Genomic DNA, 25,095 nt, shown 5'->3' with positions numbered 1-25,095 from the left:
AATGTAATAAATATTATATTACGATGTTATTTTGTTTGGATTAATAAGTAATAAATATTGTCAACTATACCCGTGTAGAAATTTAACCATGGCCCAAATCGGGGCCAGATCTTTTGATCATTGTGTAGGCCATATCATGGCATGAAACACCTTCCCAGATCGGGCCCAAGTCTGGCCAGACTTGGGCCCGATCTGGGAAGGTGTTTCATGACATGTTATGGCCTAAATATGGCAATTTCTACACGGGATAAAATAAAATATCGAATGAAACAATCAATCATTTAATAATACCAAGAATCATAAAAAAATTCGTAAACATTGAGAAGTGAAAGAACACATTAATCAAATAAAAACAAAATGAAGATAAATTGAATTCTAAATCAATTAAAATTTCGCCCAGAATTATTACAGTTTAGTTAGACTTTAATAAACGTAATTAAGATTTATCTGCATTTGAGTAGCGTAAGAAAACTTTAGTCATACCACACAATTTATTTGAAACCAGAGAATAGTATAAGAAAACTGTGATCCGACATTAATGTGTGGTTGGCAAAAAAAGGGGTTGAAGAATTTCACTTGAATTTCCAACTGAAATTAGCAGAGTTTAGTTAGACTTTTACATTTAAAAAAAAAGTAATAACTAAATCAAGATTTATCGCTAGTGAATTTCCACGTGCAGCAAAAAGAAAACTCTCCGAACAAAATTTATCGACAATTGAGTATAGTAGAAAACGACAATGGCCAGACGTTTAAAATTTAAAAAAAAACTCTAAAAAGTTGAAAAAAACATCACTTTTCTTTCGCCGAAAAAAAGAATAAACAAGATAAAAAAAAATCCCTCATTAGTGATGAGAATACAAGAAAGGAAACCTTCAATCAGACAAAAGACGAGTGGAAAAAAAATTTAATAGAATTCAAAGATCCTTAAATTTTCAAGAATACATAGCACCGCTTTATTTAGACTTTTCTTTTATAGAGCTCATTAGTGGTTCAGTAGTATAAACCGGGATTTGCATGTAATTCAGTAGTTAAAGAAGGCTTTAGTTAAACAACCACTCGTGAGGAGAGTTTAAGTACAAAATTTTTTCACTTTATCCAAAAAGTAGTCTCGCTTAATGATAAAAACGTCCAGCGCCTTTTTTGATAGGGCCAAAAGAAACTTAGGTGATTCCTTTCAAACTGAAATTATTAAATTATTTTTAAAAAAATGAAAAAGTTTAAATCAGAATAAAGTACATAGTACGCATAGATAAAAAGCTAATTCTCTTCGAATACAAAAATCAGTTAATTAATTTATTACTTTTATTATTATTATTATTATTATTATTATTATTATTATTATCAATTAATTAAAAAATTTTAATTAAGATCCTTCTTTTGGTCCCTTAAAAAAGACGCTGGTTGTATTTATTTTTAAATTAATTTTTAATTAATTAAATGATTTATTCACATTCAAATTGAACTACTAATTAATTATTTAATCCAGCTATCAATTAGTTAATTCAGGAATCAATTAATCAATCTTACAATCAATCAATTGATTGATATAAATAAATCAACGGACAAGCCTCTTAATTAATCCATCTGTCAATTAATTCATCAAATCACTTAACAATACAAATTATCATTTTATCTACCAATCTACTAATCAATCCACTAATCATAGCGTTAATTAATTCACAAATTAATTCATTTAAAAATCAATAAAACAAAAAATTGTAAGTAACAGTTGGGAAATTTAGAAATCCAATTTGTTTACACAATCAGGGTTACCACAAAAAAATAATTTTGTTTTTCCCTGACTTTTTCCTGATTTTCAGACAAAATTTTTTACTTTTTCCCTAAGCCTTAAGAGTATTCTGATTCACTCTAATTCACTCTCCGAGTCTTCGACTCAGAGTTATCGCTATCTTCATGTTTTATAATAATTTAAAACTTACATAAAATTTTTCCAAAAATTGAATTATTTACAAAAATTTTAATAAAATCCTTAGCAAGAATTCAATTATTTTTATAAGTAATATAATTTTTCACATCAATTCAATTATTTTAAAAAATATAAGTAAATTCGTTGCAACAATTCAATTATTACCATAAATAATAAAATTTTTCCTAGGATTTAAATTATTTTTAATACAATTTTTAATGAATTCATCGAAAAATGTAATTATTATTTTCAAACATTTTTTGCAAGAATTCAATTACATTTCACAAATAATGAAATTCTTCGCTGAAATTCAAATATTTTCAAAATTTACTATTTTAATAAACATTCTCAAAAGAATTCAATTCTTTAAAAAAAAATGTAATAAAATTCGTTGTAAGAATTCAATGATTTTCATAAATCATAATATTCTTTACAGGATTTAAATTATTTTAAAAAAATGTAATAAAAATTCGTTACCACAAAAATTAAATTATTTTCATAAATAATATGAAGTTCTTTGAAAAACATAATTAATTTAAAAAATTTCATTAAAATTTTTCGAAGGAAATAATTGAAAAATTATTAATTATTTTCAATAATTTTTGCAAAAGTTTCTAAAGAATTTTCAAATCTATTTAAAATTTAATTTTACGAATTTTGATTATTCAGAAATTCTTCAATTAAATTTAAATATTTAAAAAATAAAAACTTAAAATAATTTTTTAAAAAATTGAATTTTTCTTTTTCAAAATACAATAATTTCTAAAAATTCATGCTATAAAACTTTTAATATTCAATTATTATCTAAAACTTTAACTGAAATTCATTTTTAAAACAATTTTTATTAGAAAATTCTATGAGAATTCAATTATTTATATACAAAAATGAAAAAATTATCGAATAAATAAATGTTTCTCAAAATTTAATTCTCATGAAGAATTTTATGGACAAATTTTTAAATAATTGAATTTTTTCGACGAATTTCAATACAAATTTCAAGAATAATTACATTTTTCGAGGAATTCGGTTAAAATTGTATTAAAAATATTGGAAATTCTATTATGAGTTTTAATATTCATGAAAATAATTGAATCTCTATAAAAAATTTTATTATTAATGAAAATAATTGAATTATTGCGAAGAAATTTTTATAAAAAATTTGTAAATAGTTTAATTTCTGTGAAATTTTTATTATTTATGAAAATAATGTAATTTTGGAGAAGAATTTTATTATTTTTAAAGATAATTGAAATTTTGACGAGAATTTTTAAAACATTTTGAACATAATTGAATTTTTGCAAACTTCTTGAAAATTAAATTTTTTTTAGTGTTTTTAACTAAAACTGTTCTATAAATCCATGAGTTTTAATAATTAATTAAATATACATTAAAAAATTAAAGAAATCTAATTATGAATCCTGCAAATTTAATTTTTTCCAGAACTTATAATAAAAATCCCTGACTTTTCCCTGATTTCCCTGAATTCGGTTTAGTTAGCCTAATAGTTTAGTTGCTTAAATTACCGATTAATTTTGTTTTAATGATTATAACAAGTTAACATTTTTTTTATTATTATTACTTGCTATCAATGCACTCAATCGCATTGATTTATTCAATGAATCATTAATATAATCAAAGTGCAGATACATCTAATAAACTTTTCCGCGAGTGCACCAAGCAGAAATTAATCTGCAAGTTACATTTATTATAAATACACCACTCTCTTTACGGTATATAATTAAATAAAATCGAATTAATTCACCTGAATTTTTAAAATGTAACCTTTTTCCCTTTTAAAATACAAGTCGCATTTATTAATTTAATTTTCAGAGAGAATAGACATTCCCTCTTGAAATATTTAAATCATAAATGAAATAAATCGAACCGTGTGAACTGAAATCGGTTTTCTTAAAATACGCAATTGAATATCATGCAATTTACTTTACAAGTATTTTACAACTAGCTAAAATAACGGGCGCGGCAAGTTTCTTATTTTTTTATCAATACATATTTAAGAATAATGTCCCTAAACTGTATATAATTTTTTTTTAAAATACATATTAAAACGAATTTGATTGGAATCTACTTCCAAGAAATATTAGACTTTAAAAGAAATTTGTTAATTTGTTAAAACATTGTTTTTAAAAAATTTACTAATTTTTTTTAGAAGAAAATAAAAAATAGTAATAAATAAAAACAGTTAAATTAGTTTTTAATGTATAAATTACAGATGGAAAAATTGTCAATTACTCCAAGAATTCGCTGAGAAATATGACTTATTCTGTATTTGAAAGTTTCCTTTTTCCTTATTTCCACTCGACTATAAACTATACTCGTCCTAAAACAAAAATCGAATACGTTCAAACGTCGAACATTTGTCGTTGAAAGGTCTGTTTGAAAAATATCGAAGAAATTCGATTTTTCTAAAGGATTCCTGCCTTGTGGATAAAGTTCTGAATAAATAATTCAGTCGACAGGGATTTGAATAATTCACAATATCAAGAAAAATTCGAAAGAATGGAGAAATGCTGGGACAAAATTTCCCTAAACATGAAATATTCACAGACAAATAATATATATATATATATATATATTTATTTATTTATTTATTTATTTATAAATAAATATGAAAAATATTTACAAAGTATTGAAGATTTAAAAAATCCATAATGTAAATTAATTATATTAAAACTGAAAATAACCCTATTTTGTAAAAAAAATAATTCAATTACAAATGATTAATAATTTATAATTGGAAAAATTCGAAATATTTTTTAAAAGCAAGTACTTAAAAATGTAAATCTAAATAAAAAAAATTCTCTTATCGATTGCAATTTGATATATTAATATTATTTTTATATAAAAATTCTAAAATTTCTCCTTGGAAAGCAAATCTCAGATAATCTTATGGTAGGGTGTCAAAACATAAATCTATGAAAAGCCTCGCGAAAGCTTTAATTCTACTCTACCCCGGGATACATTGCAGTAGAAATTATCCATTTCTATGCAAAACATGAGCTGAAACGAAGAATCTTGAGAGGAAGTGACTGTAAAGTAAACGAGAAGGTTGACGGTGAAGGAAATAAAAGAAATGTGCATGTACATATATATTGCATGACCTGCTGCTTTTTTATGAGTTAAGAACCTTTAAAAATTCTCAAACTCTGTAAACTCTATTAAAACTCGCGCCTCTTGATTTTTTATTAATTGTAAAAATACCTGAATATTTCTCACGTTTCGAATAATTAAATATTTTTTACGTTACTTCGTTTAAAAAAAAATGCTCTCGAGGAACAAATTTTTTTTGTATCTGCGGAAAATTAAACAAATTAATTTTAGTTGATTTATTAATAACTTATTAATATTAATTATATTAATTAATATAACATTAATAAGTTATTAATAATCAATTAAAATTAATTCTCTTTGGAAAAAAATTAATAAAAAAAATCCCTAAAACTAATATTAATTATCAATAAATATTAATATAATTTAATTATTAATTAATTAATAAGAAATATTAATTTGGAAATTTCTAATTAACAATTAGTGATTAATTATTAATAAACAATTGATCAATTGTTAAACAATAAAAATTATCGCTTTCTAGCGCACAAAGTATTTCATTATAGTTTTCAGGATAAATAAATAATTCGTAAATACACTAATTGCAGAATTATTATCAAGATTAACAAGTTTTTCGAGGTGGAAATAGGGCGAATTGATGTGGGAGTTGATTTGTTGAAGCGAACTCTTTCACTGCTCTTGATTGATGAGAGCAAGAAGGAATTAGGTTGTTTTTTCTCAAGTGCCTAGACCGAATTCCCACGGCTGACGAAGTTTCTCCTGAAATTTAGCAGAAATTCTTGCGACTTTCATAAATTGCCTGCAAGTGAAACGTGCATTTGACAACTATATCTGTGGTGTGTAAAAGGGAATCCAGATTTACACTCAATACAAAATATACTTTTTTTTCAAAAGATGCGCTTTAAATCGCAAAAAAAGGAAATAACAAATGTCTCTATAAAGATTCGAACGTTCAAATGAATTATTTTTTTTATAATTTCATTAAATTTTTAATTTTTTATGACTCTATTTTTTTCTTAATTTAAAAAATTAATTTCTTTCCTGAAATTGTGGACTTCTTCTATTTCTAATTTTATTCTATTAATTACTGAATCTATTTTTTTCTTAATTTAAAAAATTAATTTCTTTCCTGAAATTGTGGACTTCTTCTATTTCTAATTTTATTCTATTAATTACTGAATCTATTTTTTTCTTAATTTAAAAAATTAATTTCTTTCCTGAAATTGTGAACTTCTTTTATTCCTAATTTTATTCTATTAATTACTGAAAATATTTAAATAAAAAAAATATTCGTTTCAAAATAAAATTTGAAGTTTCAAACTAAATTTTTGTTAAGTTAAAAAATTTAATTTAGTTTTTATTTATTTATTAAGAAAAGAGTAAGTTCCTAGGGCTAACAAAAGCCTTCAAAAAAATTTTATAATTATTAAATTTGTTTTATTTTTTATTCTCGTAAATTCTGAAAAAAAATAAAAAAAATATTCGTTCATTTGAACTTTTAAAACTTTGGGAAAATTAACAAAGAAAAAAGGAAAAACTGCTACCACAAAAATAAAAACTATCCAAAAACTTACATTTTCTTAAACATCTGGAGTAATTACTGCGAGTGTACCAATTACTGGAACTTTAAGAAAAGTATTATTATTATTATTATTATTATTATTATTTATAATTTAAGAAGTTTTAACTATTTCAAAGTGTTTGAGTGTTTATAATATTTAAAGTATTATAAATTTAACTAATAAATTAGTAGTAATATTATATTTGATGAGTTTCTTTAAATTTTTGAAAATAATGTTTTTATAATAATTTTAATTAAAAATTTAAAAAATAATTGTATTAAACAAAGAATTTTTTTAATTTTTTAAAATAATCTTGTCTGTTTATAATTATAATTGAAAATTTGATGAATTCAATTTTATTAAAATGTATTGATACTAATTGAATTTCTGCAAAGAATTTAACTATTTATAAAATTTTTCCCAGTAATTGATACACTTATCCTAATTCATCTTTTCTCTCTCTAAAAGAAAACAATTTTTTTCTAAAATCTTCTTTTTAAGTTTCAAACAGTCATTAAAGGTAATTGTTTCTCATCATCGTGAAGAACGAACTTTATCAATAAAACGAGAATTCTTTATATAATCAAAAGATGATACGAATTTTATTTTCAACAGTTGAACTTCAGTTTGATTTGCTTTTTTTTCATCATCATCATTTTTTTTTTACTTTACTTTCTTGGTTAAAGTATCTCTGGGGAGTAGAACGAAACGTAATGGACTTCGCTAAGGGCAAGTGAGGTGGTTTTTATACAACCCTCTCGATGGACTCCCAAGATCGTTTCCAACTATCAGATTATCCTGAAAATTCAGTAGCCGAATGCTTTGGCGATTCGAGAGGAATTTCAATGACTTCTCGTTATGTTTCAAAGATATCTCATCACTTGAAAAATGTCATATAATATTGGTTTTTTAGTGTCAGCGAATAGCTCCTTAAATTTTTAATAAGATCTTGTTAACTTTATGTACAATTGAGAGAAATAGTTCCGTGTAATTTTTTATAGCCAATAAAAAGAATAAATCTTATTTTTTTTTTGCTTATTAAAAGAAAAGGATTACCTAATTTTTTCACATTAAAAATATATATTAATTAAAGCAACTTTTTTCTATATATTCAAACTAAAAATTGAAAATATCGGAAAGAAAATTCAATTGTATTAATTTTTTAAAAACCCTCTAATTGAAAAGGAAAAAAGTACCTTAAAAATATTCTCTAAGAGCCTGTTATAAATATTAAATTATATTTAACAAGTTTAAAAGTCTCGACCTAAAATTAAATTTTAATCAGATTATTACTTTTAAGTTCTGAATAATTCAATGAGTTGAAAATTATTTTAATGCAAAATAAGTAATTTAATTAAATAGTAATTAAAAATTAATTTCCATTTGTATTTATGAAACACAAAGTTATGTTATACATTAAATTGGTATTTAATTTGTATTAACCTAATTATTCCATTTTTTCTTTAATTTCAACTTTATTTAATTGATTATAATTACATTTCAAGCACGAAACTCTAAATTATAATACATGCATTATTAATGTAGAAGTTCTCACGCTTATTTATTAATAATATTGTATTTTCTGGATTCAAAATAAGATTCAACAATATTAATTATTTGCACTTAAAACTTACATAAAATTAATTGACCTTTTCTAAAACCACTCAAGTATGTTGAATTATTTTTCTCACGAGAGTACTTTCCATTAATTAAATTCGATATTCTCCATATTATTATATTTTGACGGTGGTTCAAGCACATATTTCAAAATTACCGTCAAAGATAAAATCTTATGATTATGATAAAATTAACCGCCAAATATAATGCACCAATTAGAGCACCAATCATTATGAAGACACTAATTAATATTCAACGAAAAAATATAGAAAGAATATCATTAGTCCATACTATAAGAGAGAAAAATAAAATGACAAATTAGAATTTCAAGAGGAATTTATTCAATTCTACTGTGATAAATAATTATAATTAGTATATCGAAAGTGAGTATGTCGAGTAGATATTTGATCATTCAGTAATGTAGCTACCGATGCAAAACGTATATATATATTTGGACAATGCATCTCTCTATGTGGTAAATCCACTGAAACAATGAGCTCACTAAGTTGAATGAATATTACATAATCCAAGTGGAGCCCTGCTTCTGATAATAAGCATTCACTATCGGTGAATATAGAGAAGAGAGCTTTTGGGTCAATCTCTAAAGTACGAAAACTATTTTTTTTGTTTAACTAACAACTAAGCAATAACTTTCTTATTTTTTTCATAATCTCTATTTATAAATACATTGCAATCGTAATAATTATTAGAAAAAATCTGAAGATCAACAAACAAAATAACCTTAAAAAAAAATTCTTAGCAGATTTGACTACTTTTCAACAATTCTGAATAATGCAATAGTTCCTCAACTGAATTTAAAAATTAACAATAACCAATAGTAACTAAATAATAGTAGTACGTACTAGTTACTAGTAAAATTATTACTAAATCATTTGCTAAGACTACATTCGAATCCTAGTATTAGGAATCGAACCCCGAGCACACGATTAAACTCAAACACAATTTTTTTTATGACATTTATGCAGAATCGTGACTTTTCTCTTTTTATTTTTTGTGTTTAGAGCATTTAAGATAAGTGCAAATAAATACGCACTAATAGTCAATGAATCGAATAGATTTAATCGATTATTATTTTCATTACGATGCATAGTTATCGTTCATAAATGATAAACACAACAGCACAGCGTGGCGAGTTAATTCCAATTATGGCATTTAACGGAGTTAATCGATTTGCCTTTAATGTACCAAAAGCGTCTCGAAGCGATTTCGGTAAACAAGGATTTAATAATTCAAACACGACCGATCACACATAACTTCAGAACCATCTGCTATTGGCTTCTGCCTGCCAAATTCCTACTCTATACATACGGACGATCATGTCCAATCACTAAACGAAACCCTCATCAGCCTCTTCATTCACAAATCTCTATATAAATCTATTATTCTTCACTTTTTTCACCATTCTCCATCCATTTTATTTTCTTTTTTATATTTTTATAAATCCTATACATATTCAACTCTCTTTTTCTCTGACAACTAAAAGTCGGTAATTTGCAAAAAATTTTAAATATAATTATATATTTTATATATAAATGTCGATATATATATATATCAAATATAAAATATAAAGTATCAAACTTCAAAGTTACCTTACAAAAAATATTTTCAAATTAGAGATGCGATTGTAATTATAATATTTATAATTATAGAAATTAAAATTTAAAATTAGAAATTTAAATTTATTTAAAAATGTTATTTCACTGTTTTTTAATTCAATAAAAATTTTAATTTCTCCAAAAAAGATCATTAAAATAGTAAATAAATAGTTAAATATAATAAGATCAAGGTTAATTATTAATTATTATCAAGGTTTACATTATTAATTATACAAAAATATAAATCAATAATGAAATAAATAATATAATTAAAAAAATCTATTAACTTAAACGAAAATAAAATGAAAAGTTTGAATATCAAAATTTCAACAGCATTTGATTTAACTAATAATTTAAATTCAGTACGAGTTAATAATTTTTTAAACAAATAATTATTTCAAATTCACTACACTGAAAACCGAGCAGAAAAACCAACTGCAAAGCATTGTAAATAAAAATTGTCGAGAAAATCAATTTTACAAACTACTTAACTGGAAATTTTTTTAATTTAAACTAAAACTTCCTTTTCTGATTAAAATAAATATTTCCTCATTCAATGTTTCATAAAATAATATGTACTTTTAATAAAAGAAGAAAAAAGTAGTTGCAAACAGAAAGATTTTTTACGTGAATAATTTGAAAAAACGTTGAATGCTTAAAACTCAAATCATGGAATTCAAATCCCCCGAGGATTGTCAGTAATCTTTAAAGCAAAAGTTTTACGGGTCATTTATATCGTCAGTAATCTCTTTGGGTAGACTTCAAGAGCCCTCAATATTTTAAAACAACGTCATATTCAAAATAAATAACAAATATAAATGTCCGCAAAAAATAAAATTTTAATTAAAACTTTTAATTATAATATATTTAATTTTAAATAAAGTTAATTTTTTTTTTAGTTTTTATGTTTCGAAGAAAAATTATAAATATAATTGGTTGAAAATAACTAATTGTTTGTAAAATCTTGACTGATTTTTTGCTTTATCAATTGGCAAAAAGTAAATAATTACTAGTAAAAACATAACTAATTGTTAGGAAATAAATAAATAGAAAAGTAGTCAAATTTAACTAATCATGGTTGCCACAAAATGATAAATATAAAATTCCAGGCTTTTTCCAGGATTTTCTAGGTCAATACTTATGAAATTACAGTCAAAAATTAAAAAAATTTCTGGCCCAATAACACATCTTCAGCTATAAAATTTTTTTTGAACTTTCAAATACCAAAAACTTAATAAGAATAATACCAAACCAAAAATTAATATCTGGGTCATCGAAATAAATTTAATTCACAATTAATGAAATTATCCACAACCGATAATCAGCAGAAGATGGAAAATTATTTTTTAAGCGAACTTTATCTTCTGTTTACTAACAATTGTTAGTACACAAATTTTTTACTGGTCTTAAACTATTGCTAGAACAATTCCAATAATTATCTGAGTCATCAAAATTAATTTAATTCACAATTGATATAAAGTAACCACAGCCGATAATCAGCAGAAGATGAAAAATCATTTTTTGAGCGAACTTTATCTTCTGTTTACAAACAATTGTTAGTATACGAATTTTTTACTGGTCTCAAACTATTGCTAGAACAATTCCAATAATTATCTGAGTCATCAAAATTAATGTAATTCACAATATTCATAAAAGTAACCACAGCCGATAATCAGCAGAAGCTGAAAAATTATTTTTTGAGAAAACTTCATCTTCTGTTTACTAACAATTGTTAGTCAAAAACTTTTTTACTGGTCCTAAACTATTGCCAGAACAATTCCAATTATTATCTAAGTCATAAAAATTAATTCAATTCAAAATTAATAAAAAGTAACCACAGCCGATAATCAGCAGAAGATGAAAAATTATTTTTTGAGCTAACTTAATAATTGTTATTCAAAAAAATTTTTACTGGTCCTAATTTATTACTAGAACAATTCCAATAATTATCTGAGTTTTCAAAATTAATTTAATTCACAATTGATAAAAAGTAACCACAGCCGATAATCAGCAGAAGATGAAAAATTTTTTTTTTTAGCGAACTTTATCTTCTGCTTACTAACAATTGTTAGAACAAAAATTATATACTGGTCCTAAATTATTGCTAGAACAATTCCAATAATTATCTGAGTCATTAAAATTAATTTAATTCACAATTCATACTTTTCCATTATTTCCAGGCTCTGTCCCAATCATGCTAATTGTATAAGTTTCTAAAAATTTTAGTTATTTTGCCATACCCTAATAATTAAAATTGTCAAAATAAACTTTCGACACAAGAAATTCTATTTGTACATTTAAGGAATATTGTAATGAAATTTTCGAATAACTATCAGGAACATTTCAATAATGTTCCTAAGCTATAATTATATTGTGGAATGCTTATGAATTATTCTGATATCCAAGATTGACTCCAATCAGTGAGAAATATTTCGCAAATACTTTTAATCACATTTGAAATATTTTGAAGAAAATAAAGAATTTTCGATGAATTCAAAAATAAAAAATCATTTCAATTTATATACAAAAATATTACAAATTGCAAATTAAATTAAGATTGATCTTATTTTAAGGTCAAATTCAATTCGAAATTTATCAAAAAAAAATAAATAAATTTTCATGTATCAGGTAAATTGTTAATTACCAAGCAATGAAATTTCAACAACCAACAAGTTTACATGTATGTAATTATATTTGGGCTATAAAACTAAATGATCATGGAAATTGTTTGTCGCCACGCACGTGTTCGTTTATGTAGCTCTGCTAATTTCGGTTTATCGATACTGACTCCAATTTAGCGGTATTTGCGGAACACTGACGGTTGCCTTCAATTGTGAAGGCAGCTTCAAAATTGCCAATCTATGAGGTTTGTCACATGCTTCTATATTTAGATAATAAATTCTCCACATAATATCAATTCTCTTCAATCACCTCCTTTCAACAATCATTTTCATATGACATTATTAAATATTTTCCCAAGTCATCACAGAGTATTAAATATTTTCACATGTTATTAAATATTTTAACAAACATTAATTATTTTGCCAGCCCGCTCATATAATATTATCAAAATATCCTTACATATTAATTATTTTCACGGTGTATAAATAAATATATTAATAAATATTTCCAATATTTTTAAAAATATTTTTCCATACATCCTAAATCGATATTTTGCTATAAATTTAATTAAAAATTACTTTTAAAATCAAATCAAGCGAAGTGTAATATTTTTATTTATTAGTATATAAATTATATAGCCCGAGGCTTTCTACAAATGCGAGAAAAGTTATTATTTAATAAATTTAATTTAAATATAAACGCTCTTTTCAGTATTTTTAAATAAATGTAGTTATATATCAAATAATTTTTAATTATTTAAGTTGAATTTGCTTCAAATACGAAATCAACTTTATTTTATTTCAACAAAAAAATATTTTTTAAATAAAATACAAACGAAATCTACTAACAAAAATAGCGTCCTTTATTTTAGCGTTTCTTTTAGGAACAAAATAATTGAGAAAAATACAAAAAAATTAACTAGGAAGAAGAAGAGAATTAACGAAACTTAGGAACAGAAGACAGATGGAGAAAACTCAGTTTTTAGAAATAATTTTTGACATTGGTTCATGTTTCAGAATGCGAAAAAAATGGGGCAACAAAGTCTGACAAACCATGATAAATATATCTGTTGCCTGAGGTAGAATGACATTAGGTGAAAAAGCGAAAGATAAAGCGAAACACCAGTGCTTCGAGACACACGATAACACACAAAACTTATTTTTCACTACATAAACTAGTTTTACCCTTTATAAAATATAACATGTTTCCTCATCATGTTTAAACAATTATTTTAAATAAAATTTTTCTCTATATAAAGTAAATGCATTTTATATTTCAAAAAAAAGCTTCTCAGTTACTTTTAACTTAATTATTACAAAATCCCATTTTCAATTTAAAGTATAACCTACATTATCTATAATACCATTAAATTACATTTATACGTTTGAAAACAAACATCCTTAAACTACAATCTAAATTTTTTTTTTTATTTTCATACATTAAATTCTTATATAATTAATTAAAAATTTTTAACAAGTTATAAACTTTTTGCATATAAACATTGAATACACACCACCTATTTTCTCCTTTTTTCAATGACAAAGAAACTCAGGGACGAAATAATTACGTTAGTTGGTTCCCAAGTGGGAAAAGAAATCGAATTACCAAGGCCAGATTGCTTCCTAATTGTAAAGCATCTCGTTACTGTGCAAAAGAATACCTGCAATTCGTTAAATTTTACATTCAAGACGTAAAAACATAGAAGATGCAAATATATCACAGGGGTTTAAAAACATAAAACTGAAATTACCTCTTCAGTTTTTTAATTGAAAAATGACTTAACTTTTTAGCATTAAGAATCTTTGTAATTAGATGGAGATCTATCTCTAACCAAGGCGGCGAAGTGTAAAAACTTAACTTTTTGTAAAAGATTAAATAACTTTTAAAATGAGGTAATTTACGTGAAAAAAATAGGTGATGTAATAAAATAAATTGATACTCTTTTAAATCTAAATTTTTGTGATCTAAAAAAATATGATTTTACATTATTTATCCAAAGTAATTGTTAACGTTTATTGATTGAAATTATTTTATTTATTGAAATTATTTATTAATTGAAATTAATAAGAAAATATAAATATTTTAAGAGAGGATTAAATTAAATAAAGTTTATTCGAATTTTTTAAATATAATATTTTTGCATTTTCAATGAATTTAATTAAACGTATATCAAACATTTAAATTTCTGTTAAACTAAATATATACATTAACTTCATAATTCACTTTTTATAATTATTTATATTCATTTATTAAATAATTTTTTCATAAATTCCCTGAAGTGGAAATCATTTAAATTTTAAAATGTAGGAATAATTATTTTTTAAAAAACCAAATGCCAGAATGTTATCATTTTATTTTAACCTCGCGATTATAATTTAATTAAGTTAATTTCAAATTTGACTATTTCTATAAAGAAACAACTGCAAATATTTCATAGACATAAATCTAGTATTTTTTTAAACATTTAAACTAACTAAAATTATTTTCATCCGATTCGATATTAAAGAACATTAATTATATCTTATTTTTTGAGAAAACTGTTCCAAACATCAAGAATAGCTAACTTAGAAATTTCACAACTGATAACAAAACTATCTTAATCCTTTAATAAAAGATTCTCTATACCTCACTATTCTCTCTAAACTAAAGAAGCATATTTTAACCACCCTCTCGATTCAAATTCATACAACTCTGAGTTCTTAAAAAACACTAAATTAATGAACTGTAAAATTCGCAAGCTTTTCAAAATTCTCTAATGCTTGAGTAAAAACAAAAATTAAATAAAAATAAATAGAAAATCTAATTTTAAACTTTGGCACGTGATGTTACAAAAAAAACCCTTCCTTTTGCACTCTTAGTATTCTGAAAAGTATTTCTTTATATGCGATCTCACGAGGGAATCAAGGCACATTGCCAACGGTTTCCTGCCAAAGTAAAGAAATCTCAAGTATAAAACTTTTGAGACATTTCAAATTTATTTTTTTTTCCTTTTTTTAACACTTTTTTTCTTTCATGTATGTTTCAGGTGTCCTTTTTCTCAACCAGTCCTGAACTATCAAATAAACAGCGTTTTGAATATTTTACAAGGACAATACCAAGTGATCATTATCAAGTGAAAGCCATGGTGGATATCGTGAGAAAAATGAATTGGAGTTATGTATCTATTATTTACGAAGAGAGCAACTACGGAATTAAGGTAGCAAACAACTCATTAATTTTACTAATAAGCGAGCAAACAATATTTATATTAATTATTAGGATTTTCAGTAAGCAATTTTTATCATCACAATTAAATTTTTACCCAAAAATTAATTAAAAATTAAATAATTAATTAATTAAAAAGATTAAAATCTCATTAAATTAAAAAGAACTCAATGGTATTTTAATTTTTTAATTTCAATGGACAAAAATTTTTTCTATGTTCATAAAGTTCTGGAGATTTAAACAAACGAACAAAATTTATTTCTTCTTCCAATTAAAATTTTATTACAATAATTTTTAGTCACGTAGTAAATAAATAAATTATAAATACAGGGCTCGAATCGTCTTTAAGACTCAAAAAAAGTAGCTTTAGTCGCATAAATTCACAACAGAAGTCATGAAAAATCGCATAAAATTTCCGAAAAAGTCGCATGAAATTTTAGAAAAAACGACAAAAAAGACACCCGAAATTGTAAAAATTGTAAAAAAAATCACATTTCTCGACAACACATACTTCAATTTCAAACAATCAAGAATACAATTTTAATAAAATTCTAATTAGATGTTTTTAACATTTTTTAAAAAATTCTCTTTAAAATGTCAATTATATTTAAAAATAATAAAATTCTTCACCGAAATTCAATTATTTTAAAAAATTTTAATAAAATTCTTCGCAGAAATTCAATTATTTTCAAAAATTGTTTTAAATTTCTCGTCAAAATTTTAATTATCGTCATAAATAATAAAATTCATCCTGTAAATTTAAGTATTTTCAAAAGTTCTGATAAAATTTCCAAAATTTTTTTTTTAAATTCTCATCAAAATATCAAAATTCTTCTGCAAAATTCAATGATTTTTAAAAATTTTAATAATATTCTTGTCAAAATTTCAATTATCTTATTATATATACCTAATAAAATTCATCCTAGAAATTCAATTATTTTCAAAAATTGTTTTAAATTTCTCGTCAAAATTTTAATTATCGTCATAAATAATAAAATTCATCCTATAAATTTAATTATTTTCAAAAGTTCTGATAAAATTCTTTGCAAAATTCAATTATCTTCAAAAGTAAGAAAATTCTTCGCAGAAATTCAATTATTTTCAAAAAATTTTTTTTAATTCTCCTCAAAATTTCAATTAACTATAATAATCGTGGTGATTTATCTTTATAAATATCGAAATTCTTCTGCAAAATTCAATTACTTTTAAAATTTTTTTAAAAATCTGTTGAAAATTTCAATTATCTTTATAAATAATATAATTCTTCTCTGAAATTCAATTATTTGCAAAAATTTTAATAAAATTGTACGCAAGCATGTAATTATTTTCATAAATAATGAAATTTTCACAGGAATTCAATTATTTTCATAAATAAATAAAATTTTTTTAACGAATTCAATCATTTTCATAAAAAATAATTTAAAAAATTTGTTTTATAAAGTCTTATAATATAAAATAATGATTTTATCACTCGGCCATCTTTCATTATTATAAAACATGAAGACATCGATTGCTCCGAGTCGAAGACTCGGAGTGATCGATTTCTTCATGTTTTATAACAATTTTTTATAAGTTGTTTAATTTCAAAAAGGTTTGAATTTGCATATTTTAAAAATCTTAATTCCTATAGAAAAATAATTATAATTAAATATTTATTTAAAAAAGAAAGTTATTGATGTTTTCGAAAAATTTGAAAGAAATTTGTAAATAAATGTAACAGAACATTTTTTTGATAAAAATTTTTTCCTTTATTTTCTAAGAATTTTAAAAGTTTTAATTTCATTCTTAATTAAAATTTCTAATTGACAAATAGAATTTACAAAAAATTTTTTTTCATTTATTTTTAAAAAACTTTTAATTTTATTACAGCAATTTTAATTAAGAAATATAAATGATGCAAATTATTTCCTTATGAAAATTGAGAATTTCCTACAAAAATATTAAGAAACGAGAATATGTTATGATTTTTTTTCCCAAAGAGAAGAATGATTTTGTGAACAATATTGTTTACAAAAAAAGATTTCTGCTATTTAAAATTTAAGTCGAAAAGTAATTGAAAAATTATTTTTGCTAACACATTGTTTTCTTAGAAGAAAATAATAATTAATTAAAAAAAAAAAAATATTGAATTATTTTCTTTAAATTCCATTGTCAAAAAGAATACTCTAGTAGTCTTCATTTCCATCTCTATCCAGAGGATTTAAACAAAGTAGAAAATTCTATTTCGTCAACTATTTTAAAAACAAAAAGCACCAACAGAAAGGAAAATATTCTGTTTGCCAAATGAAATAAAAATAAAAAATTTTGAATTATGCATACCTATAACAGTTTCCCCTTTTTTTTGTTGCATTATTTAGAAAAAAACGCTGAAAATTTCGCTGATAAATAAATCATAACAAAGATAAAGTTGAATGTATATACACTTCCTCTTACATTATACATGATTCAGTACGCATGTGTTTAAAGAACAATACCTCCTAATGGGAAAAGCCTTTTTTATTTTTGTTTTTCAAAAAAAAAAAAAAAGAAAAATTTAATATTCCTCTGTACACACATCCCTCTTAATGTTCTACTTTGTTTCCTTTAAAGGCTTTCGAGGAACTAGAAGATCTGTTGGCGAAATATCAAATTTGCATTGCTGTTAAAGAAAAACTAGTGAAAGATTCAGGAGTAGCAGAGGAAACAGCTTATGACAACATTGTACAAAAATTATTAACTAAACCACGAGCAAGAGGTAAGTTTTTGAAAGCTTTCATAAATTCCATAATACATAAATCCCTGCGAAGAACCTTGAATCAATTTTAATGTAAAATAGTAATTGGAAATATGTTTCAATAATAATGAATTTTCATTCATCATTATGAAATCTTAGGGTAAAATAATTTTTCATCTTAACTATGTGATTCATTTTTCTTCTCGACTTATCATCGAAGAAGAAGGCATTTATCTTGTCGCTTTGATCCACCTGTCTTCGCCAAGTAGGAAAACTTTGGCAATTTTTTCAAAGTTCACTTTTTCAGTGAGTATTACGGCATACTTTAAAACTCGAAAACGGGAAAAAGAGGAATCCTTGAGTTATATGTTAAGATACAAAAAAAAAGAATTGCGGGTGAAACTTGACAAATTCAAACTCTTCTTCATTTTTTTTTCCAACAAACTATACGTTATCTTTTAATAAAAAAAAGATGAAAACGAAATAAATATAAAATCGAGAAATCTTAAGATGAAATTCTTTTCAAATACCTCCAAATATATTTAAAGAATATTCTACAATAAAGTTTCAAAAATAGTCGAACTTGTCGAAAACGAAAATTCACGATTTCTTTCTCATTGTCCAAAACTTCCATTGAAATGATTTAAATCTTTCATCAATGCACTCTCCACTCGAATATTATTTGTATAAATATTAATTCCAAAGTTTTAGTGAAAATACTCGAGGAATAATAATGACCAGTACAATAATACATAAACGAAAGTTGATGAATGTTGATTTTGAGCTCTCATGAAAATTAAAACTCGTATATTAACCAACATTCTCTAAACAATGTAGAATCATGCGAACATAATTTTGACTAGATACGAAACTAAAATACAGAAACGAAAATACACAATACCACATGTTTGCTAATTATTCAAGCAACTGAATAATAAAATACAAGAGAGGTAAAAGTAAAGTCTCAACTAATGGAAATGATAATATTTTTAGGTTGTATAATTTTTGGCTCAGACCAAGAAGTTGCTGGGGTAATGAGAGCAGTGAGACGTTGTAATGCCACTGGAGCATTTTCTTGGATTGGGAGTGACGGGTGGAGCGCTCGAGGGCTCGTAAGCAATGGAAATGAAGCCGAAGTTGAAGGTACACTATCAGTACAGCCCCAAGCAAACCCCGTTCAAGGTTTTGAAGAATACTTTCTAAACTTGACTGTTGAAAACAACAAGAGAAATCCATGGTTTGTTGGTAAGTCAAGAAAAATGTTATATTTTATACATTCACACACAAAAATCCATAAACTATTTTTATAACACAATTATAATTATTTATTTTAAACAGCAAACAATTTATACCACAAACATTTCCAACTCCTTTAAAGATGACGAACATTTCTCCTTCGAAGAACATAAATAAAACTCAAAATTAAATATTCAAACGAATAAATAATTCTTGGAAATTTAAATCTTAAATGAATAGTAACACCAATAATAGAAACTCTAAAATTACTAAATACTAATTGTAAAATTGTAATAATTGTAGTGTAGAAAAATAACGAAAACGGATACAGGGTTCCCACAAAACTGTAATTTTGTTTTTCCCTGATGATTTCCAGACAAAATGTTCACTTTTTCCCTGATACTGAAAAACATCAATAACTTCTTTTTTAAATAAATATTGAATCATTATTATTTTTCTATAGGAATTAAGATTCTCAAATTCAATAACTTATGAGAATATTATTATAAAACTTGAAGAAATCGACCACTCCGAGTCTTCGACTCGGAGTAATCGGTTTCCTCATGTTTTATAATAAATTTAAGATGATAGAGTGATAAAATCATTATTTTATATCATAAGAATATTGTAGCTATAAATTCAAATTTTCAAACATTTTAATTTGAACCCTTTTCAAAATTCAATTATTTCTAAAAATTCAAACAATAACTCTTCTAATATTCAATTATTATCTACAATCTTACCTGAAATTAATTTTTTTAATAAATTTTTATTAGAAAATGAATTGCTTTGAAGAATTTTAATTTTTACGAAAATAATTGAATTCTTTCGAAGATTCTTACAAACATTTTTGACAATGATTTTATTTCTATGAAGAATGTTATACTTTACAAAAATAATCTTATTCTACGACCAATTTTATTATAATTTTTCAAAATTATAAAGCAGTTCATCAAAATTTTTTAAAATAATTGATTTCTTTCGGTGAATTTTAAAAAAAACTTTAAGAATAAATGCAATTTTCTATCATTATATTTAAAATTGTATAAAAAATATTTAAAATTCTGCGACAAGTTTTGTTATTATTTAAAAAAATAATTGAATTTCGGAAAAAAATATTATTATTCATGAAGATAATTATTTTCTTGTGAAGAATTTTATTTCAATTTTTTTAAATAATTGAATTTCTCAGAATTTTTTAAAACTTTTTAAAAATAATTAAATTCCATCGAGAAATTTCATTAAAAAATTGAAAATAATTGAAATTTGACAAAGAATTAAAAAAATTCTTTTTTTAAATAATTGAATTCTTGGGAAGAATTTTATTAAAATTTCTTAAATAATAATTGAATTACTTTGAAGAATTTTATTTTTTACGAAAATAATTGAATTCTTTCGAAACAAACATTTAAGACAATAATTGTATTCCTAGGAAGAATGTTATATTTTACGAAAATAATGTTACTCTACGACCAATTTTATTATTATTTTTTAAATTTATAAAGTATTTTATCAAAATTTTTCTAAATAATTGAATTCTCAAGAAAAATTTTATTATTTATGAAAATAATTGATTTCTTGCAAAGAATTTTATTCAAATTTTTTTAAATAATTGAATTCCCACAAAAAAATGTATTGTTTGTGAAAATAATTGAATTGTATAGAAAAATTTGTATGTATTTGAATTTCTGTGAAATTTTAATTAAAATTTTGTTGAAATAATAGAATTATTTTGTAAAATTTTATTAAAATAATAGATATTAAAAATAATTGAAATGAGGAAAATTTTTGAAATTTTAACAAGAATTTTATTAAACAAAAAATACCAAAATTCAGAATGTTCTTATACATTCTGGAAATTTAATTTTTGCCAGTACTTTTAAGAAAAATCCCTGATTTCCCTGACCAATTATTCTAATTTCCCTGAATTTCCTGACTTGTGGCAACCCTGGAATATCAAAATGCATTTAAAATGTATATCAAAATATATAAAAGAAAAATCGCGTTCTATAGTTTTTGGCAAAAATTAAAGTACGGTGTGAAATTTGGTGAAAGCCTCTTCAATCTTAATAGATCACTAGAATGAATGGGCTTCGACCGAACAGAGGACTGAAACCACAGGGACCTGGTCGTACTGCCTGTTCGATTTATACGCATCACGTTTAACAGGATGTTCCTATAATGAGTGGAAGGGTTACCTATAAATCGTTTGTAATCTTGTATCCCATTATACACACAACCAAACTGAATTACGCGCTTGTTCCACCAATACTCTCACATACATGTAAACGTAACGAAACTGTATATATATATATATATATATATATATATATATATAACCACTCTCACACACACATGTATCAATTCGTCTACAGATAACCGCAAAATATGCATTTTCATTTATCACGTTTATTATACATTTTTGGATTATAGCCAGACAAGTGATATTTGATAATAATACATTTTGCCATTTCGATAACCCCACAGTCATTAGAGAGCTGAACAACTGTCACTTTTGCGATCAGATATATAAAAATTTACGTCGCGTTATTCACTACTGTTCTTTATTTATATACTTTTATAACCTTTTATTTTCTTCACCGACAATTATTCAATTTTTTTCATACTCCTCTCATTTCATTAAAATTGAATTATTTGCGCCGATATATACAGAAAAATAATAACGCTTCGATATTTATTTATTTCTATTGTATAAGATTTTCAAATGAAAATTTTAAACGACTATTTTATCGTGTACTTCTTTTTATCCGACATGTCAAACAAATAATTAGCGCTACATAATTAACGAGTTAGCATAAAATTATTAATGATCGTGAGATGAAGTGATTAATGCGATCGTAAAAAAATTTTCACAAGTGATTTTAAATTCAGCTAATAAAGTTGAAACTTTATTATAGCTCTTTATTACTTAAAAAAAAAATAAATAATTAATTATAGTAATAATAAATATATTATAATTATAATAATTATTAATATTATGTGATAGGGGCCGTTCAAAAAATACGTAACGCTATTTTTCGGAAATTTGGACGGCCCCATACTGGTCGTATTAATAAAATTAATATAACAATTTTAATTAATTTTCTATATTTATATTATTATTATTACACTATAATAATAATAATAATAATATTATTATTACATTTTCATTAATTGTAACATTAATATTTATACAATTAATATTAGTACTAATAGTATTAATATTAGAATTATACTTATTATACAAATATACTAATTAATTATACTAATATTGTACTAATACAATTATTAATTAAATCTCACTGCCACACTAAAATAATGTACACCGTTAATTAAATTAGAATTAAGATATGAAACTACTCATTAAACTAATTACAAGAGGTAAAAGTATTTTTAAAAATTTTTGACTTTACTTGAAATGTTAATTTTCTAAAAATGTTGAGCCAACAAAGGAAAATTAAGTCGCTACATTGAAAAAAAGCAATTAGAGTTTGATTATAAAGTTAAAAAGATTAAAAGTTACGTTCAACTTTTAAAGTCAGAATATTTGCCATTTCCATTATAGGGTACACCGTTTTCACTTTATTCCATTCATCTCTTTGACGTTTCTATAAAATTTTATATAATATATTTCTGTAAAATTGAGTACCAAACTTTTCTGGGATTAATAATTCTATATATATAATATTTTTTTTCTCAAGAAAAATATATTCGAATTCAGAGGTAGAAATAAAATAGGAAGTGAAGCCAAAACTTTTTTCTTATTTTTGTCATCTTTCAAGGGTTTTTGAGAATATCAAGAGAATTTCATGTCTACTGAATAAAATTTACATTTAAGAATTTCACTTTCCCATTGACATATTAGACATATTTTCATTTTTTTAAAACAAACATATAATATTATTATTACTATTATTATTGTGAATTTAATATAAAAAGAATATTTTTATTTAGAATTCTGGGAAGATCATTTTCAATGCCGTTATCCAAATGCATCTCTAACACCGTACAATGAAAAATATACTGAACCATGTACAACGCAAGAACGGCTTACAAAGCAAAATACAGCATTTGAAGATCAGCTTCAATTTGTTTCTGATGCAGTTATGGCTTTCGCCTATGCCTTTCGGTAATTTCAATTCAAAAAATTTCAAAATAAACCCTTTAATAATTTTATCCTTTTAGAATATTGCAAAAATTTTAATGGAATACTTAGAAAATATATATTTGGTCTCTAAGTCTGAATTAGTAATTTTCGAGTAAATAAAGAATACGGAATTCGTTTATCAATTAAACTGTAAGGATTTTACTAATTTTTAGTAGAAAACTACTGTTGATACTACTATTACTATTAATTGCTGTTTATTACTTTTAATCTAAAATATAAAATGTCTATTAATTGAAAAATTAAAACTTTTCTATTTCAATTAATAGGTATTTTACTAAAAAATTAATCGTTTCTAACTAAAAATTAGTGTTTTTCTAGTTAAAATTGGTAGATTAAAATTAGTAAATTAGTAAACCACGCTTACGAATTTAATTCATAAATGAAACCACGCTCTTCTCTCTAAAATTAAATTAGTAAAAATATTTACTAATTTTAAGTAGTGACTCAATTTTTGCTTTTGAATCAGTAAATTTTACTAATAAATAGTAATTACTACTAATTTAATAGTAAAATTTACTAATTCAAAAGCAAAAACTCAGTCACTAATAAATTTTAGTGAACACTTTTACTAATTCAAATTTAGAGAGTTTAACAACTAGAAAACGACTGATTCGAATGTAGAGAATAAAATAAATTTGTAAAATATTGCAGAAAAATATCAATAATCACACATACTATTAAAATAATAATAAACAAAAGAAAAAATCTCGATGCTTCCAAAATTCCATTGAAAACATTTTATGTTGGAGTATTGAAATAAATTATGCATATATCATTGTGCCATTATCTTTTTAATAAATTAAATTCAATGTAGTGTAAATTTTACTGACTGAATAATTTAATTCCACTTTCTGTGAAATGTATACCTACAATATATGTTATACAAATTTATAAATAAAAAAAACAAAATATTTCTAAATTAAATATTTATTTACAGAAATATGCACAAGAAACTTTGTCATGGCAAGAAAGGACTTTGCGATGCTATGAGACCCACAAAAGGCACCGAGCTCCTACAATATTTAAGAAATGTAGAATTTGAAGGTTAATATCAATTTAACATGTAAATAAATAAAGCGAATTATTTGCAAATGAATTATTCATAGGAAAATTATTTATTTACGTATAATGATAAATTGATTTTATATAATTTTCAATTTGAATTTCAATTATTTTAATAAAATATAATTTTTTTTATTTTTCTTACTTTATAAATCTGAATTAGTTAAAAATAACTAAATGTTAACAAAATGTTGTCTGACTTTTTAAATCAGAAATTAGTAAAAAGTAACTAATCAGAAGTAGAAAATAACTAATTACTAGTAAATAAATAACTACGAAAA

General features: G+C 23.6%; 1 protein-coding gene across 3 annotated transcripts in view; it reads left to right on the top strand.

Moving 5' to 3' along the window:
* Positions 1 to 25,095, top strand: part of LOC122499927 (metabotropic glutamate receptor 2-like) — a 214,009-nt gene that overhangs the window by 179,185 nt on the left and 9,729 nt on the right. For all 3 annotated transcript variants that reach the window (XM_043608519.1, XM_043608520.1, XM_043608521.1), the window contains exons 4-8: positions 15,457 to 15,627; positions 18,225 to 18,369; positions 19,342 to 19,593; positions 23,539 to 23,713; positions 24,690 to 24,796. In XM_043608519.1, coding sequence (XP_043464454.1) covers positions 15,457 to 15,627; positions 18,225 to 18,369; positions 19,342 to 19,593; positions 23,539 to 23,713; positions 24,690 to 24,796 — 850 coding nt within the window. The remainder of the gene's footprint in view (positions 1 to 15,456; positions 15,628 to 18,224; positions 18,370 to 19,341; positions 19,594 to 23,538; positions 23,714 to 24,689; positions 24,797 to 25,095) is intronic.

This window comes from Leptopilina heterotoma, unplaced genomic scaffold (genome assembly GCF_015476425.1).
Source record: "Leptopilina heterotoma isolate Lh14 unplaced genomic scaffold, ASM1547642v1 Lhet_18, whole genome shotgun sequence".
Classification (NCBI taxonomy): Eukaryota; Metazoa; Arthropoda; class Insecta; order Hymenoptera; family Figitidae; genus Leptopilina; species Leptopilina heterotoma.
The sequence above is the reverse complement of the archived record's forward strand: the minus strand, read 5'-3'. Positions and strand labels throughout refer to the sequence as shown.